Below are 16,939 nucleotides of genomic sequence, written 5' to 3'. Positions count from 1 at the left end.
AACCCTCATGTGAGGCAAGCACTCTACCCAACTGAGCTATATCCATCCACAGCCTATTTTTTATTACTTTGAGGATAAAGTTTCTATCTCAAGCTCCTAACTGAGATATGCCATTGGTTGTCTATTATGTGACTATTTCTAGAATTATTTCTCCTCTTGTCAGTGACAAGCAGGTTAAATTTTGTTCCATAGGTAAGCTCAGGACAGGGACTTAAAGTAAGGCCCCTTTTTAAGATCTTCAAGGCTTCCAAAGCTGAATTACATCTCAGAATGGGAGTAGACTTTTTGGTAATAGGCTGTCCAGACACCCATCACAGAGGAAAGAGGTCGAGGGTAAGAGGTGAGTATAGAAAATCTGGCACCAGTGTCCAAGAGGAAACTGACCTCTTGACTTCCTATGGAGCTCATGCGTGATGATAGGAGTTAGGGGGGGGGGGCATTGGAATCCACCTAGGGCCCAATCAGGCCTGTGTGGAAGAGTCTGGCCTGGAAGACTTATGCCTCCAATGACCTCATTCCTCCAATGATGACCTTGACATTTAGGGCAGGGCTTCAAAAGTGGCTGTTTTGCCTATCCACAACAAAAACAAGTGCCTTTTGTGGCTCAGGGTGCGTTCCATTTTATTTTTTCTTTCTTGTCCAGGTAGCTCACTCCTCTTAGGACTGTGACCAGTTCTCCAGCCTTTTTCTTGTCTCTATGTTCTTTCCTTCTTATTCTGACCTTTGTTGTAAAAGACGGAAGTTGTAAGCCAGAGGATATCATCTAAGGATGAACCAGGGCCATATGCCAATTTTTCTAAATGTCTGGAGCCAACTAAATGACAAATGTATCCTTTAAAAGTAGTTGGCCCTGTATGAATTTAGAATTCGGGGTGGTGTATTTTCTTATTGCCTCCCCGAGTCTCTCCATGAAACTAGCAGGACTTTCCTGGGGGCCTTGTACAATATTATTTACCTTGGAATGGCTAATGGGCTTTGTTTGGTTTCCTGAGGGCATTGATGATTAACATTTGGAAATGACTAATATTCCTGGCATTATGCTCATCACTCAGATCCCAGTCAAGATTGTTCTGGGACCACCTGTGCTCAAGAACAATGATTAGTTTGTGCTGCTGGGGCACGAGCAAGAAGGAGGCCATCCCCTGTTCTTTAGCTACTTTTAGGGTACCTCCTTCTCACTGGAGGTTAAAGTTCGGTTAAGTAATAGCATTATATAGGTGAGGTCAAACACCTGGCCTAAGTTCTGAAATGCCTCAACATATTAATCTGGATCTTTCAAAAGCCTCCCTAGATTTATTCTTACCTGTTTTAAGTCTTGGAGGGAGAAAGGGGTATGTACTTTAACTGGTCCAAATCCTCCCCCTGGCATCTCTTGGAGAGGTGGTATATTTCATCTGCTTAGTGGGGCCAGGGTATGGAGGACAGGAGGACTGCTGATATTGCTAATGGATATCAGCAGGAGATGGGGGTTTAGGGGGTCCCCCTGATTTCTCTCCCTCAGTAGGTGATTCTTTAGGCCTTCTCCTCTCATGGCAGCAATTACTGAGGCAAGGCCTGGCAGTATAAGAAAATGAGGCACTTTTTCTTGATTGTCTGTGGGTCAAACTTATCTTAATTTTTCAGTATGCAGGCTAGTGGTGAACCTGGCAGTACTGTTGAGAACAAAGCTCCCTCCTACCTGGGTCCTTGGAGACCTGGATCCATGAGCTTCTGGCAGTCCGGCACATCACCTCTCATCACCTGGATCTGCCAATCCTAATGGTGGCTGGATTGGCAGGTGCTAAAGTTCTCAGTTGCCCTGTGCCAGACACCCAGGAAAATTCAGACTTAAGGGCATTTACTGATGTCCCTGCCACTATAAATTTTCCAATTATGAAGACGCACAAAAAAAAAAAAAAAAGAAGAAGAAAAAAAAACCACCTGTATACTCGTTTGTTCTGTGGATTAAAGGACTCTCTGGAGGGTAAGGGAACATCTAATGGTTATTAGGCAGAAAATGCCCTTTTCCTGGAAGAGTTTATTGAAGGGGTTGATTTTTTTAAAAAATCACTTTCCTCTTACAGCTTTAAAAAAAAAATACGTTGAGCACATCTGAGCACAGGAACAGTAATGGGGAGATCCTAAACAGGCTATAAAGGCTTACTATGTAAATAAAGAGGGTGTTTTACTAACAGTTCTCACCCTAGAGTCTGAATTTCTAGTGTCTGATCAGTGAAGAAAGGGCAGCACCTGGAGGGATCAGATTTGGGGGAGCGTACCATGGCCCCCAGGGCAGTGTCATTGGCATTTTCCCTCAGGGCCACATTTCAGCAATCACAGTCTGGCTCCCTGAGTGGGAATGTGTTTACCCCCCTGCAAATAGGGTTTCATTCTGAGCTGTGGGTGAAGCAGACACCTTACCTGAACTGGTTCAAGTGTTTGCTTTTCTTTATTTTTAATTGCTTTTACTGCCATGTAACTAATTTGTCATGCACTTAATTGTATTTCCTTGTTGTCTTTCTATTTTCTTGACTGAAAAATGAGTGGACGGAATTAAAGTGTGAGGTGGTCTTGGCCATGTAGCCGCAGGCTCTTCCCAAGAGATGGATGCCTGTCTGCTTCCTTTCCAGTCTGGCCTGACCTGACTCCCACCTCCTCCGAAGTCAGGGTTGGCTGCCTTCACACTGAGTATTTTGCCTCGCACAAGATTTTGACTCTGTGTCCAGGCAGAAGATGCAGAAAGCGTCTCCTGAGAGCAGGAAGACAATAGGGCCTGCTTTGGAAAGCCAGGGTCATGTCTGCCTATGTGGAAATGTCCCCCAGGTGGGATAGGTCCCCTTGCCGGGAGGAAACTTTGCCTGAAAGGGGATTTTGCCAAGAACCTGTTCTTCCAGCTTCATTTATCCAGGAGTCTGCTACATTTCCTGTCACTCAGGGCCCCAAAGTGTGCATATATGAGCTGGCAGGATAGAGGGGTGTTGTAGAGCCCTGAGCAGTCAGCAGGCAGGTGGTGGCAGGGGGTGGCCTTCCACAGTCTCAAAGGCCTTCATCTCTCATTCTCTGCAGCTCAGAATCCATCTCCAGGACTGTGTCTTCTCTGCTGTGTGAGGCCCAAGGGGCTCTGGCTCAGATCTGTCTCCCTGTGATTTGCAGGTGCTGTGAGGTCCATAGGGAGGCTGTCAGGACTCCCCAGAAGGCAGGAAATGGTGAGTGTGTGGGATCAGGACTGCTCAGGTGGGAGATAAGATGGTTAGAACTGGGATCCAGCTGTGGCTGGACTCTGTCCTTTCACTGTCCACTCCAGAGTCAGTCAATCCAGACCTGAGGGAGATGTTGCTACAGTTCAGCCCTTGATGCCGTCAGGCCATGGTGTGGGTTGGTCCCGTTTGGGCTCCCAGTGTGCTGTCTGGTCTGCAGCCACTTTGGCAGAATCCTCTCTTCTCAGCTGGACCCCAGCCCTAGTCTCTCAGTGTGCAATGAAGGCAGACCATTTTCAGGGGATACTGTCCCAGGGATGGGGTTCCTGTGTTCGAGGTTATTGGTCTAGGGGTCACCATCCCTCTTCCTCCCCTAGGAGTCTCTAACTTTCCCACCCCATCTTCCACATGTTTGGGAAACAGGGTCTCCCTTTCCTTTCCCCAGCCTAGCCCCTCTTAGGGCTGGCAGTGAACCCCTAAACTTGCATATCTGCCAACATTTCCAGACTCCAACTCCTCCTCCAGTTCACAGCATTATCAACTGTTCCCCTCACTACATTCAAGTGGGCACAGTATTTTAATTATCACTTTTTCACTGAATGATGCATGATACTTTTTTAAAAATTTGTTTCTTATTTGTGAATATCTACCATGAGGGGAAAGATGGAACTCCACTATTAAAACTCTTTGGGTCTTCCTTTATCTTTTCCCAGTACAGACACCTTAATATCTTTGGGCACAGATTCCTTTTGGATACTTTACAGGGCCTTGTGTCCTGAGCCACTGTCCTGGCCTCTCCTGGGGCTGCCACAAGGTGCCCACAGTTGCCCTGTGTCCTGCAGGTGCGGGGAATTTCATGCCGTGGGTCAGCTCCTCCTAGAGGACAGCCTGAGGTTTGGGGTGTATCCTTTCAGGGGAGCAGCTGGGGGTCCTGGAATTGAGGAATCTCTGTAACAGGCCTCATCTCTACTGCTGCCTCCTTGGGACATTGTCACTCCTGTTCCCACTTCTTGTAGTCAGGTGGACATCAGCCTGTAGATGCTGGTGCTAAGGGGCCAGGTCAGCAGTGATTTCTCTCCCCTGTGTTCTCTCACAATTGTGAAGGATCAAAAACTCTGCCAAAGCTTAAGAACCTCCCACCCCAGTGCAGTGCTGTGCAAACCTGAAAAGCCTCATAGAGTGGAGTCAGGGTCCAGGTCTCGTGGGAGGGTGATCATGGAATGTTTCAATGAGCAAGACCAGGTGAGAGGGTCCCCAGCTGTCCAGAACCTTACCTGCCCCTTGAGCCTGACATATCTGTGCTCCCTCAGCTCCAGCCCTATCTGTGTTTCTCATTTGGAAATGACCTTCTTTATAGATAAATGTAATATCAGAATTCACTGTGATATATTTATAGAGGCACATAGCATATTTTGTTCCATTTCATTCCATAGTTCCTCTCTAAATAAAATATCAAAATAGTTGGGGGATGTGACTAAGTGGTTATGTGCCCCTGGGTTCAACACCAATTACAAAAAAAATATATTGACATTAGAATTATTTGCAGTAAAACATGCCAAGGTAACAAAAACTCTTGCTGAATCTCAGTTTGGATTTCATTATTTTTTGGGACATGTAAATGACATCTGTCACTCTTTAGCTGTGGGTCCCTCCAGAGATGCTAGGACACAGAAAGCACTCGGCTCATTGCTGTGGACCTCCTCCGGGCAGTTCTGGTACCATCCCCAGGGCCTGTGGTTGACTGCCCAGGGGTGCAGCCTTGTCTGTTAGGTTCTATGATGGTTGCTGTGGGTAAGCGAGTACCTGCTGTCCTCAGCAGGATGCTTTTCATAGTGATGTGGAGCCTGGCAGCTGTGTCTGAACACAGATCCTGTGGCTATGAGTTCTCTGCAAGTCATCTGTGGTTCAAAAATGTCCCCCCTACGGCTTACTGGGGTGCTGTCCTCAGTCCTGAGTACAGAGGTTCCACTGGTCCCCTGGGTTCTAACTTGCCCAAGGTCATCAACAGCAGGTGCCCACTCCTTCTGCTGAGTGACTGAGGCACAGCGTCCAGCTAGTGTCCAAACAGTGCCAACATTTCCCAGCTGTGGCCACAGTGGCTCAGGCTGGGAGCTGTTTCTCTCTGCTGCCTTAGCCCGGACAACTTTCTGCTTTGACCCACCTCCTGATGTCTATGTGGACAATGTGGGCACTTCGCCTTCAACTTCTGGGGACTCAGGCAACTCCTCCTCACAGCCTTTGGTGGGTGGCTGCCACAATCTGGGGACCATCTCTCCATGCCCATGGATTGCCGAGCAGCTTCCTCTGTCATTGACCACAGGTAGTCTGTGGCTAAATTGGTGGGGAGATATTCTTTTTGGGGTCTCATGCAGCTTCCTGCCACTTCTCCCCCGAGTATTGTGGTCAGTGGTGACAGCGATCCTGACGGTCGCCCTTTCCTTTTCTCAGAGGCTGACCCTGCCTAGTTGCTTAGTGGGAGCTCTAGATCACCCTGCCCCAGAGCAGGCGTGCTGCTGCCTCTACCCAGGCTCCCCTCGGCGGTCGTTAACATGGTAATGCTTTGAGCTCATGATCACTAGGTATATTTTCATTTATTTGTGTCTCATTTCATTTCTTTTAGGAACATATTATAGTTTTCAGTATAAAATCCTCATTCTTGGTTAATACCTAATTTTTTTTTTATTCTTGATATTATTTTTCAATGCCTTTCTAAGGTTACTCATTTTCAGTGTATGCAACTGATTATCTGTGAAGGGAGATAATTTTACTTTTTCTTTTCCAATCGGGTGCATCTCTTTTCCACTCTTTTCTCCCTGCATAATTTCCCCTAGCCACTGTTACTATTGCTGCCTTGGAAGGACCTGGTGAAAGGAGCAGATCTCATGTTCCTAGAGAGAGCTTTTCTTGATTTTACCGTTGGACATGATGTCCTCTGTGCTTTTCACATATCGCCTCTGATTATGTTGAATGAATCCCCAGTTTGTTTTTGTGGTCAATGAGTGTGTTGTCTTCTTCAAATGCTTTTTCTGTATCAATTCAGATGGCTCTGTGTTTTAGTCATGTTGCTAATGCTCTGTCACATCGATTGATTTTCATGTGTCCGCCCATCGTCCATTTCAGGGATACCTATTTCTTGGAAGCAGTGTATAATTCTTTAAATGTACCTCCAAAAATGGTTTGTTGGTATTTATATGAAGATTTTAAAAAATTTGTTTTTATGTGGTTTTAGGATTGAATCCAGTGCCTCACACTTATGAGACAAGTGCTCTACCAATGAGCTACAACTCCAGCCCTGAAGATTTTTGCATAGGCACTTATGAAAGATATTTATCTGCACTTTTCTGTATACATAATGAGCAGAATTTTGGCCTCAAAGAGTGATACAGGGAGTAGTTTCTCCTCTTCAGTTTTCAAAAAGTATTTGAAGGAGATATGTGTTAATTGTTGTGAATGTTTGGTATTTCAGAAGTGAACCACTTGGTCCTGGGTTTTCATTTGTTGAGGGTGATCCATGCTGTCCATCTCAGAACTGTTCATATTTCCTCCTTCTTCTAAGCATGGCATGTTTCTGGACATCTGTCCACTTCCTCAGCGTTGGTCCATCTGTTGTACCCTTGGGAAGTTGTTAACTGAGGTGTGATACCTACAGTTCCTTCTTCCATGCTGTTGTGATGGAGGTATTCTGCTGTTGACACAGTGTCTTGGCGGGGGGGGACATTCTGTTGACTGTTGCCTTGGCCTGGGTTCAGGACACGCAGGCCTTCCAGGGCCATTCTTCATGACCAATCCTCAGCCCTCTCTCCTCCCTGATTAGAAAGGAAGGTTAGCGGGGGATGGAGCTAGGTGCTTCTCTTTCCCCAGAAAGTTTGGCTCCTAACATCTTGGGTGATTCAGCCTTCGGAGATAGTTTCTTTTGAATGTAGGGCTCAGGAAGGATGGAGTTCTCTGGGCATACTGGAAAATGCCATCTTTTTGCCATGCTTTAAGCAGTAAGCTTGTGTGTGTGTGTGTGTGTGTGTGTGTGTGTTTATGTATGAGACAGAGAGAGAGAGACCTCTTCACTGTAATATATTGATGGTGTTTCTAGAGGAAAAACATCATGAATTTGTAAAAATAGTCATAAAAATCACTGGGCTGTAGGTCATGGTAAATTTCAGGTAAGGGGAAGTACCATGCAGTGCCAGCTGTCCTCCGACTCCTCCTTCTCGCTCCCTGACTGAGGGGTCCTTGTCCTGCAGGTGGTGTCAAGCCTCACCTGCTTGGCCTTCTCCCGGGCTTTCCTCTTCACGGAGAGGAGAGGTGGTCCTTTCTCCACTCGTGGCTCTCACCTGCTGTTCCTCCTCCTGGCTGTTTCCTGACCAACGTGCACTTACTCACCTCACTCTGTGCCCGGCTCTCTGAGGTCGTATTATTGCAGGTTTCTCCTGCAATGTTTTCCATCTTCTAATTCCCTTAATTTTAATGTATTTGATTTTCTCATTCTTCTCCATTACTGTTTACTCTTCTTAGGTAAAAATGGTTTTTCTATTCCTCTCAAATCATTTCCTCTAAACTTCTGGGAGTGTTTTGATTTTCTTTGATGTGAGAATTTAGAATTGTGAAATAGGACTGAAACACATTTTTGCAATTAGGTTTGTCTTGGCCCATGTTTCATATTGCTTGTGATTTTTTTTTTCCCTTCTAGAATACTTGTTATGTCATCAATCGGCGTTCCTTATAAGGTCACCCCCCGAAAACTTTCTTGTCTCTTGGTTCCTTTTTCCTGTGTCTGCTAATACGGCGCTGCTTGGAGTGTCATAATTGGAAAGACCTAGATGTACAGTCATGTGTCACTTAAATATAGGGATGCATTCTTGAGGAATATATGTAGGCTGCCTCATGATTGCACAAACATCATTCTCTATTCACATGATCCTGGATGGCACAGCCTCTTGCACACCTAGGCTCTGTGGTGTTGGTGGTTCCTGGGCTACAAACCTCCACAGCATGTTGTTTTACCAAATACTGCAGTTGACAATGCATTAGGTTTGTTATTCCAGCATCATTGCACACATAAGGAATCCCTTTGCTATAGACACCTGTGTATGTGTCGCCTATGTGACCAAACATGTCTTTGAGTAAAACATTGTTGTGTGGCTCCTGACTGTATATTAGAAAAGTCAGCAGTCTATGGTTCAGAAAATGTTGACAATTGTTACACATTTCTTATGCCTATTAGGCTTGGCAAATTACTTCTTGACCACTATGAAGTCTATTTTGGAGATTTATAAAATTGGGCAAGGCTATCATTTGGAAGAGGTGACCTTTGTTGACATTGAGTTATTCCTAAAACACACACATCTTTCCACTTACCCCATTCTGCTTTGTTCTTGTTAGAACTATTAGACATTTGTTGTTCATGAATTATTGTTCTTTTGTCCTGGTTGGTTAGACTTGATTTGGAGTAACTCAGTTGCAGCTAATTTTTCTCAATCCCCATGCTTAAAGCATGGCAAAAGGATGGCATTTTCCAGTATGCCCAGAGAACTCCATCCTTCCTGAGCCCTACATTCAGAAGAAACTATCTCCTGGGGATTGTCTGCCAGAGAAGCTTCCAATCTCCTTAAGCACAGGGTTTGTTTTTTCACTTGTTTGTTTATTTTCAGATGGGTGACCCTTTAGGTTTTAAAGTAACAGTGGAACAAAATAATCAGATTTCTGAAGGAAGGCAGACGTTCAGTAAAGATCATGTTGTTTACCTATACTCTCAGCACTAGGACTTAGTGTTACTGCTTAGTTTGGTGAGATTACTCCCACATACTTAGTTCTCTCTATCAGAAAAAGTCCAACTTTATCAGCCAGGCATTTCTAAGCGTAGGTACTCTCAGGATGACTAATGTTAGCTCTTTTCTGCACATGAGATAGAAGGGTTTCATTATTCCACGTATTAGACATGCACCCTACAAAGGCATTAAGGGTGACCCAGGAGCATACTTTACTCACTGGACTCCATAATGAGGAGGATGTTTTTGCTCTGCTGATGCATTTCTGGAAAGTCCAGGACTTATATTGGAATCCCTCTGTTTGGGCAATTGAGTGCACAAGAATACAAGTTTTGATGACAAAATCATGGAATAAATATTTGGAGATCACAGAAATGTGACAACATCTCACATGATGGGAATAGAGCCCTAATGCTGTCAATTTCTCCTGGCCTGCACTACACTTTTCTGGAATATTTTAGAATTCAGTGGCCTTTGAGGATGTGGCTTTGAACTTTACACAGGAGGAGTGGGCTCTGCTGGATCCTTCCCAGAAAAATCTCTACAGAGACGTGATGCAGGAAATCCTTAGCAACCTGGATTCTGTACGTAAGGATGATGTTTCATTACATAATCAAACACTGAGTAATTGGGAGGGTTTTGTTTTTTCTTCATTTTTTAAACCAAGGATTGAATTCAAGGGTGTTCAACCACTGACCCACATCCTTTTTTGTACTGTATTTAGAGACAAGGCCTCCATAAGTTGCTGAGGCTGGCTTCGAACTTCAGATCCTTCTTCCTCAGCCTCCCAAGCTGCTGGGATTACAGGTATTGGCCACAAGGCCTGGCAAGTGGGAGTTTTTTTCTCATGGATTTGGAATGTGGAATGGGTTTGCATTGGAGAATATATTGGGCCTAATGTCTTGCACTCTGCCGCATAAATCCCATATTTTTTTCCTTTTTCCTTCATTTTAATTTTTGCATTAGAGTTTTTCATATTATAAATTCCATAATTTATTCTGAAATCATGATGATTTATAATGATTGTTCTGTGTCTATATTTTAGGAGACAAATGGGAAAATCAGAACACAAATCCCAGGAGAGATCTAAGGTAATTTGTGTTCACTAGAGGAAACAGCGTCTTGAGGGAATTGTAACATGTCCTATAATTTTACAACACAAGCATAGAAAACAACCATGATATGAATTATAGTTATTCTCATTTAACCAGAAATATGAACTTTAATGTACAATACATGTTTTCACAAATAATTGATTAATTGACAAAGCTGTAAAATGTTCTCATGATACTACCGTTTTGATATTAGCTCTGAGAATCAGTATTTTCAAACAGTTTGGACATGACAGAAAACAAATACTTTCCCTGACATTGGTAATAGTGTAAGTGCAACACCAACTCATTAATATAAAAGTGTTAATGAGCCAACCATAAATTTCCATATAATGTTTTTACAGAAGTCATATGGTAGGTTCTGGAAAAATTAAAATAGGTACTCAGTGTGGAAGTACCTCTAGTGGGATCCCAAATCTTAGTCTTCACCAGAGCTTTTCCACTAGAGTAATTTCATGTGTAAGGAATATGTATAGACAAGTCTTCATATATATGTTTTTTCCTTAATAGGCACATTATATCCCACTCTACAAACAAACCACAGGAGAATGAGGAGATTGGAAGGAAGCCATATAAACTTAAACTGAACAGAACATCTGTAATTTCTTTTACAAGTGTTCAAAGGCTAGCATTAGTGCACATTGTAAACAAAACTTATGAATGTCTGACATGTGGAAAAGAGTGCAGTTGTTCCACATATTTTCAAAAATATAAACAATCTCATACTGGAGAGACAGCCTACAGATGTAACCAATTTGGAAAAGTCTTCATTCAATCCTCTTACCTTCAAGTACATAAACATAGTGGAGCGAGGCCATATGAATGTAAACAATGTGGGAAAGCCATCAGTCCTTCCTCTTCCCTTCAAAGACATAAACGAACTCATGCTGGAGAGAAGCCCTATGAATGTAAACAATGTGGGAAAGCCTTTGTTTCTTCTACTTGCATTTCAGAACATAAACAAATCATACTGGAGAGAAGCCCTATAAATGTAAGCAATGTGGGAAAGCCTTTGCTTCTTACAGTTCCCTTTGTCAAAATAAACGAATTCATGCTGGAGAGAAGCCCTATGAATGTAAACAATGTGGGAAAGCATTTACTCCTTCTTTACAACTTCAGACACATAAACGAACTCATACTTAAAAGAAGCCCTATGAATGTCACCAATGTGAGAAAGTCTTTGTTTCTTCTACTTCCCTTTGGCACCATAAATGAATTTATACAGGAGAGAAGGCCCATGAATGTAAACAATGTTCACAACATGAACAAATTCATACAGGAGAGAAGACCAATGGATGTTATGAGGTCCTTGCTTAGCATCTGGATGGCCATATTAACTGAGAGCCGCCATTTTAAGTGAAAAATTTTGCTTTCCCACCCAACGGCATTTCTGAGAAAGGCTCACCACTCCCTCATACCAACCCAACCCTAACCACCCACATTAGGACCCATCCACTCTGATTCCTGAGCCCTCCCATAAAACTCCTGGAACCCCAAGCCTGTTTTGCCTCTCTCCTCTATAGAGAGATGACCTTTATTTGTCAGCTCTGACAAATAAACTCTCATGTGTATCTCTGCCTAGTCTCTTTCATTTCTCGATTACTCATCTCTCATTCCTCACTTTCCCTTCAGTTTGGTGCTGAAACCCGGGATAGTGTTCCCTGGTGTGCCCACTCGCCTCTTCGAGGGTCACTGAGGGTCCCCAAGCCCCGATCCAAATTCCATCGTGAGACCAAGCGCTCATTCTGCTAAACGCCCTCTCTACACCCACAACTGGACATTCCAAAAGCCCCTGTCTCTGATTGACCTAAACAAACTACAGGTCCTGGGAAATGACCTTGAATGTCCGGCACTCCCAGGATTACCGCATGGTTGGGGGCACCCCCAGACACAACTTTCACAGCTATGTCTGATCCCTACTGTCAATCGAGTCTGTAGGTGGTCTTTTATTTGGGTTCTGGGTTTTGAGAAAAAGCCACGAAGGGTGATTGTGAGTTGTTCCTGATGAGATTACCTCTAAACCTTGGGTTAATCTCTACAGGCTTCTACCCCTACTACATAGTCCCGGCCAGGTGCCCAAGTGCCTCTACAGGCTCCTGCCCTGACATTTACCCAACAGCAATGATGACCCTGAGTGTAACCATCCTCTTGACTGGGTAATACTAGAGACTGGGGGACACCCCACCTCTAAACTCACCTCCTAGGTCTTACCATGGACAACTCCTCATCCCATTCCCTCCCATAGTCCCTAGGCTGCCTCCTGGCTAACCTAGGGTCTCTCTCTCACCCAGAACCTAAACCATGTAAACCTATGCGCTTGGGCAATCAGATCCTTTGGATAACGATTCTGAATTGCCACTTAACAGCACCCTAGATCCCGTTATTATCACAGATCTTTTCAACTATTGTGAGCAACTAGGGAAAATGGAAAGAGATACCATATGTTCAGGCCTTTTTCTTTGTACATTCTAAACCCTCTCTCTGCAACTCTTGCTCTCCCACAAAAATCCTCTTAGCTCTCACCTCCCCTATGACTGCTTCCAAAGGGACAGAAGATCTTACTCAGGAATCCTCCTTCAACCCAGCAGATGAGCCCCCACCATACCACAATTCTTTCTAATGAAGCCTCTGCAGCAATTGTCCCCTCAGGCCCTCCACGCTTCTCTCCTCTCACCACACACTCGTGGGCTGCCACTGCCCAACCCTCATCTCTGTGTCCTCTATGCTAGTTGGCTGGGGTAGATGGTGTAATCTGGGTTCATGTGCCTTTCTCTTTGTTAGACCTTTCACAGATAGAAAAGTGGCTTGAGTCCTATAATTCAAGCCCCACCACATATATATCAGACAGTTTCAATATCTGACTCAATCATATGATTTGACCTTCCACGATGTCCATATAATCTTGTCTAAGGAGGAGTGCAGGTGAGTTTGGGAGCAAGCTAGGAATTATGCTGATGAGGTACATCAGATCTACCCTGCCCATCTGATTGGCACTGAAGCACTCCTTGATTGGGACCACAATTGGGATTATAATTTGCCTAAAGGAGTAACTAGTAGAAACCAATTTATTACTTGCCTCATGGCAAGACTTAGAAAGGCAGCCCATAAGGCTATCAATTATGAAAAGCTCCAGGAAATCATTCAAGGTAAGAATGAAAACCTTTAGCATTTTTAGATCGCCTGACCAAGGCTTTATTACAATATACTAATCCAGACTCCAGATAGGAAACAACTACTAATGACCTACTTTTTTTCCCCAGAGTTTCCCCAATATTAAGGCCAAACTAAGGTGCCTCTAATTCCCCAAGCTGAGGTTTTGAAAGTGGCCTTTAAGGTGTATAGTGAGAAGGTCCAAAAGCAGAAATATCAGATACTTTCTCAAGCCAACCGTCCAGTCTTAGCATCTGTCCCTGGTTCCACTGGCCTGTGGAAGCGTACCTTGAGACCACGCGGACCCTGTTTTAAATGTGGTCAGACGGGTCCCTGGGCTCATACATGTCCGAAGCCTCGCAAGCCTCCGGGCCCTTATCCTAAATGCCATCAGGAGGGACACTGGGCCATTGGCTATCCCAAGCCCATCGCGGCCCCTATCCATCCAGCTCTTCTGGTTCCCTTTTCCAACTCTTAGGACTGGCTTTTCCAACTCTTAGGACTGGCTGCAGAGGATGAACGAGGCCCAGGTCCCCATCACCTGACCACTACTATCACTCCTCGAGAACCCAGGGTAACTCTGCATATTTCAGGTATACCTGTCTCCCTCCTCCTAGACACCAGGACTACATATTCAGTCCTCAAGGAGTTCTGAAGGCCTACTACTGGTTCTATGACCTCTATTGTTGGGGTAGAGGGTGAACCTTACCAACCTTTACAGGCACCTAGCCTTGTTTGCGTTTTTGGCTCTCTAGTTTTTACCCACTCCTTTTGGTCATTCACAGTGCCCTGTTCCCCTTATTGGAAGGCACAACCTCACAAAGTTGGGGGCTATGCTTTCCTTCTCCCCTCATACATGCTTCCATCCAGACTCACCTGCCGCTCCCCTGATCCTCACCCTGACCTTAGGACCATCCCTATTCTGTCTGCCAGTGCCAAGGTGGACCCTACTGTCTGGGATGTTTTAAGTCCTTCTATCGCCTCACACCATGGACCCATTCATATCTATCTCAAAGACCCCCTCCATTTTCTGGTACCTGCTTTCCCGACAAAAACTCCTAGGCTTACAGCTTATCATTCAAGACCTCTTGCAAAAGGAATCTCCTAGACCTACTAATTCCCTTTAAAATACCCCCATCTTGGCAGTAAAAAAGCCCAGTGGTTCCTACCACTTGGTCCAAGATCTCCGTTCCTTCAACTCTGCAGTTGTCCCAATCCATCCTGTGGTAACCAACCCTTAAACCTTTTTCTCCACCATTCCTTCTGGGACCTCTTACTGCTCAGTGCTAGACCTGAAAGATGCCTTCTTCACTATTCCCCTCCATTCTGACTCTCAAGACATTTTCATCTTTACATGGAATGACCCTGAGTCTTATAACTCCATTCAGCAGGCGGGGACAGTTCCCCCAAGGGTTCTAAGACAGCCCTCATACCTTCGGACAGGCCTTGGCTAAGGACTTAGCATCCACACATCTCACTCAGTCTATGGTGCTACAGTATGTTGATGACCTCCTTCTTTGCAGGTCAGCCTTCAGGACACCTATAAACTTCTTAACTTCCCTTTCTGCCCATGGCTATAGGGTTTCTCCATCCAAGATACAGCTTTCCTTGGCAATGGTAATATACCTAGGCTTTCTCCTGAGCCCTACACACAAACCCATTACGGTTGATAGAAAGAGCCTTATCACTAATATACCAACACCCCCTTCTAAGGAAGAAATTCCCTCCTTTCTAGGTATGGCAGGATTCCCCAGAGCTTGGATTCCTTACTACTCTATATTGGCTAAGCATGTATATGATGCAGCCCAGGGCCTCCTCTCTGAACCCCTATTACCTCTGTTACAAAGCCCTTCACTAGGTCCTGCTCTCCATCTCCCTGATCTCACACACCCATTTCACCTTTATGTGGCTGAAAAGCAGGGATTTGCTCTAGGGGTCCTCGGACGCATGCTGGGGCCAACCTTTGCCTCTGTGGCTTATCTATTGAAGGGTCTTGCTCCTACTGTTTGGAGAGGGCCCCTTGCCTATGAACATTGGCCGCAGCCTCTCTACTCATTAACGAGTCAAAGAAACTCACCTTTGGGGCCCCCTTCACCATTCTAACTCCCCATCATCTAAAGGAACTCCTCACTTCAAAGGGCTTACATTCCTTACCCCCTTGTCGCCTTTATCTCTACACAGGTTTCCCTGGTGGAAGATCCCAGTCTTAGTGTCCACACGTGCTCATCTTTAAACCCTGCTACTCTCCTCCTGCTCTTCTCCTCTAACCCATTCATGCATTGAAACTCTGGAGGAGCTTCTTCCACATCCCTCCCACATACAGGAAGGCCCCTTGCTCCAGGCAACACACACATGGTTTACAGATGGCTCCTCCTTCCTTCAGGAGAGAGTCCTTTGGGAAGGGTATGCTACAGTCTCTAACCTTGGTTGTGAAAGTGTCTCCCCTCCCCAGTAATACATCCAATCAGCAGGCTGAACTGGTTGTCCTCATCAGAGCCTTCACTTTGGCAAAGAGAGCCTCCCTCAACGTCTACACTGACTCTAAATACGCTTTCCACATACTTGTCTCCGACTCTGCTATTTGGACGGAGCCTGGATTCCTTACCAGTAAGGGAACCTCAGTTACTAATGTCCCCTTTATCTCTGATCTCCTTCAGGCCTCAAAGTTTCCCTCTGTCTGGGAATCTCACATTGTAAATCCCATCAGACAGACACCTCCTGTGTGACACTAGGCAACAACAAGGCAGACTGAGGTGAGGGCCACCACCCTCCCACAGCCTCCTCCACCTGCGGTCCTTGGCCTTGCTAGTCCCCTGTGGACTCTTCCCCACCTGACACTCAACAGATGCTCACCTTCGTTCACAACCTCTTTCACCCAACACCACATCTTTAAAACAGTTTCTCACTTCCCACCTTAAACTCTCTCCAGGGAACCTACAAATTCTCTCTATCCTCTCTGTCTCCTGTGAAATCTGCCAAAACACTAATCCCACCTCCAGTCTCCACCAACCTGCCTTCCTTGACACCAGGCAAGAGGACATCTTCCTTGCTCTGACTGGTAGCTGGATTTCACCCATACGCCTCCCAGTCAAGCAGTACAAATTTTTCTTGGTACTTGTCAACACCTTCTCAGGATGGGTGGAGGCTTTTCCTACCACCAATAAATGTGCCCCCACAGTGGCCATTGTCCTCGTTGAACACATTCTTTCCCACCTCCCCTCCTCACTCCAGTCTGATAATGGTCCTAAATTTACTTCCCATGTTTCACGGTCTGTAGCTAAGGCACTCAGCATCTCCTGGCATTTTCATATCCATTACCATCCAAAATCCTCTGGCAAAATGGAACGTACCAACTGAACCTTGAAGAACATTCTCACTAAACTATCCCTTGAATTACATTTAGATTACACTAAACTCCTTCCCTTGGCTCTTCTTAGGTTATGGGCCCTCCCAAAGAAGCCACTCAACATCTCCGGCTTTGAGCTTCTATATGGACGGCCCATCTCCCTGCTCAGCTCACCACCCTCTGATTCTCCACCACCCCTTGCTCCTCATCTTTTCTGGCCCCTCCTTGCACACATTAGGAACCTTCTTTGGCAATACAGTGATGCTCTTCTGGAAAAGCCTAGTTCCTCTTCTTCCCCTTCCCCCACTCTGTCTCCTGATGACCTGGTACCTTTTAACTATCCCCATCAACAAGTCTCCCTCCTCCTCTCGACTCTCCACAAAATGGACCCTA

The 16,939-nt window shown here is 45.2% G+C and overlaps 1 protein-coding gene across 9 annotated transcripts in view; it reads left to right on the top strand.

The window, feature by feature from the left end:
• The window catches only part of LOC124096478 (zinc finger protein 781), a 74,920-nt gene that overhangs the window by 30,231 nt on the left and 27,750 nt on the right, over positions 1-16,939 (top strand). For 2 of the 9 annotated variants that reach the window (XR_009227335.1, XR_009227334.1), the window contains exons 2-5: positions 3,133-3,185; positions 9,400-9,522; positions 9,663-9,745; positions 9,984-10,029. Coding sequence is in view for 3 of the 9 variants with exons in the window: in XM_046450377.2 (XP_046306333.1) it covers positions 9,984-10,029; positions 10,561-11,410 (896 nt within the window). In the remaining 6 variants the exon portion in view is untranslated. Of the gene's footprint in view, positions 1-3,045; positions 3,186-9,399; positions 9,523-9,662; positions 9,746-9,983; positions 10,030-10,560; positions 11,626-16,939 lie in introns of those variants that run through there. The other 7 variants (XR_009227336.1, XR_009227337.1, XM_046450379.2 and 4 more) reach the window with 7 other exon arrangements.

This window comes from Marmota monax, unplaced genomic scaffold, assembly GCF_021218885.2.
Source record: "Marmota monax isolate L192 unplaced genomic scaffold, Marmota_monax_Labrador192_F-V1.1 WCK01_AAM20220418_F8-fsc00004, whole genome shotgun sequence".
NCBI lineage: Eukaryota > Metazoa > Chordata > Mammalia > Rodentia > Sciuridae > Marmota > Marmota monax.
This window is presented reverse-complemented; position numbering and strand designations above follow the sequence as displayed.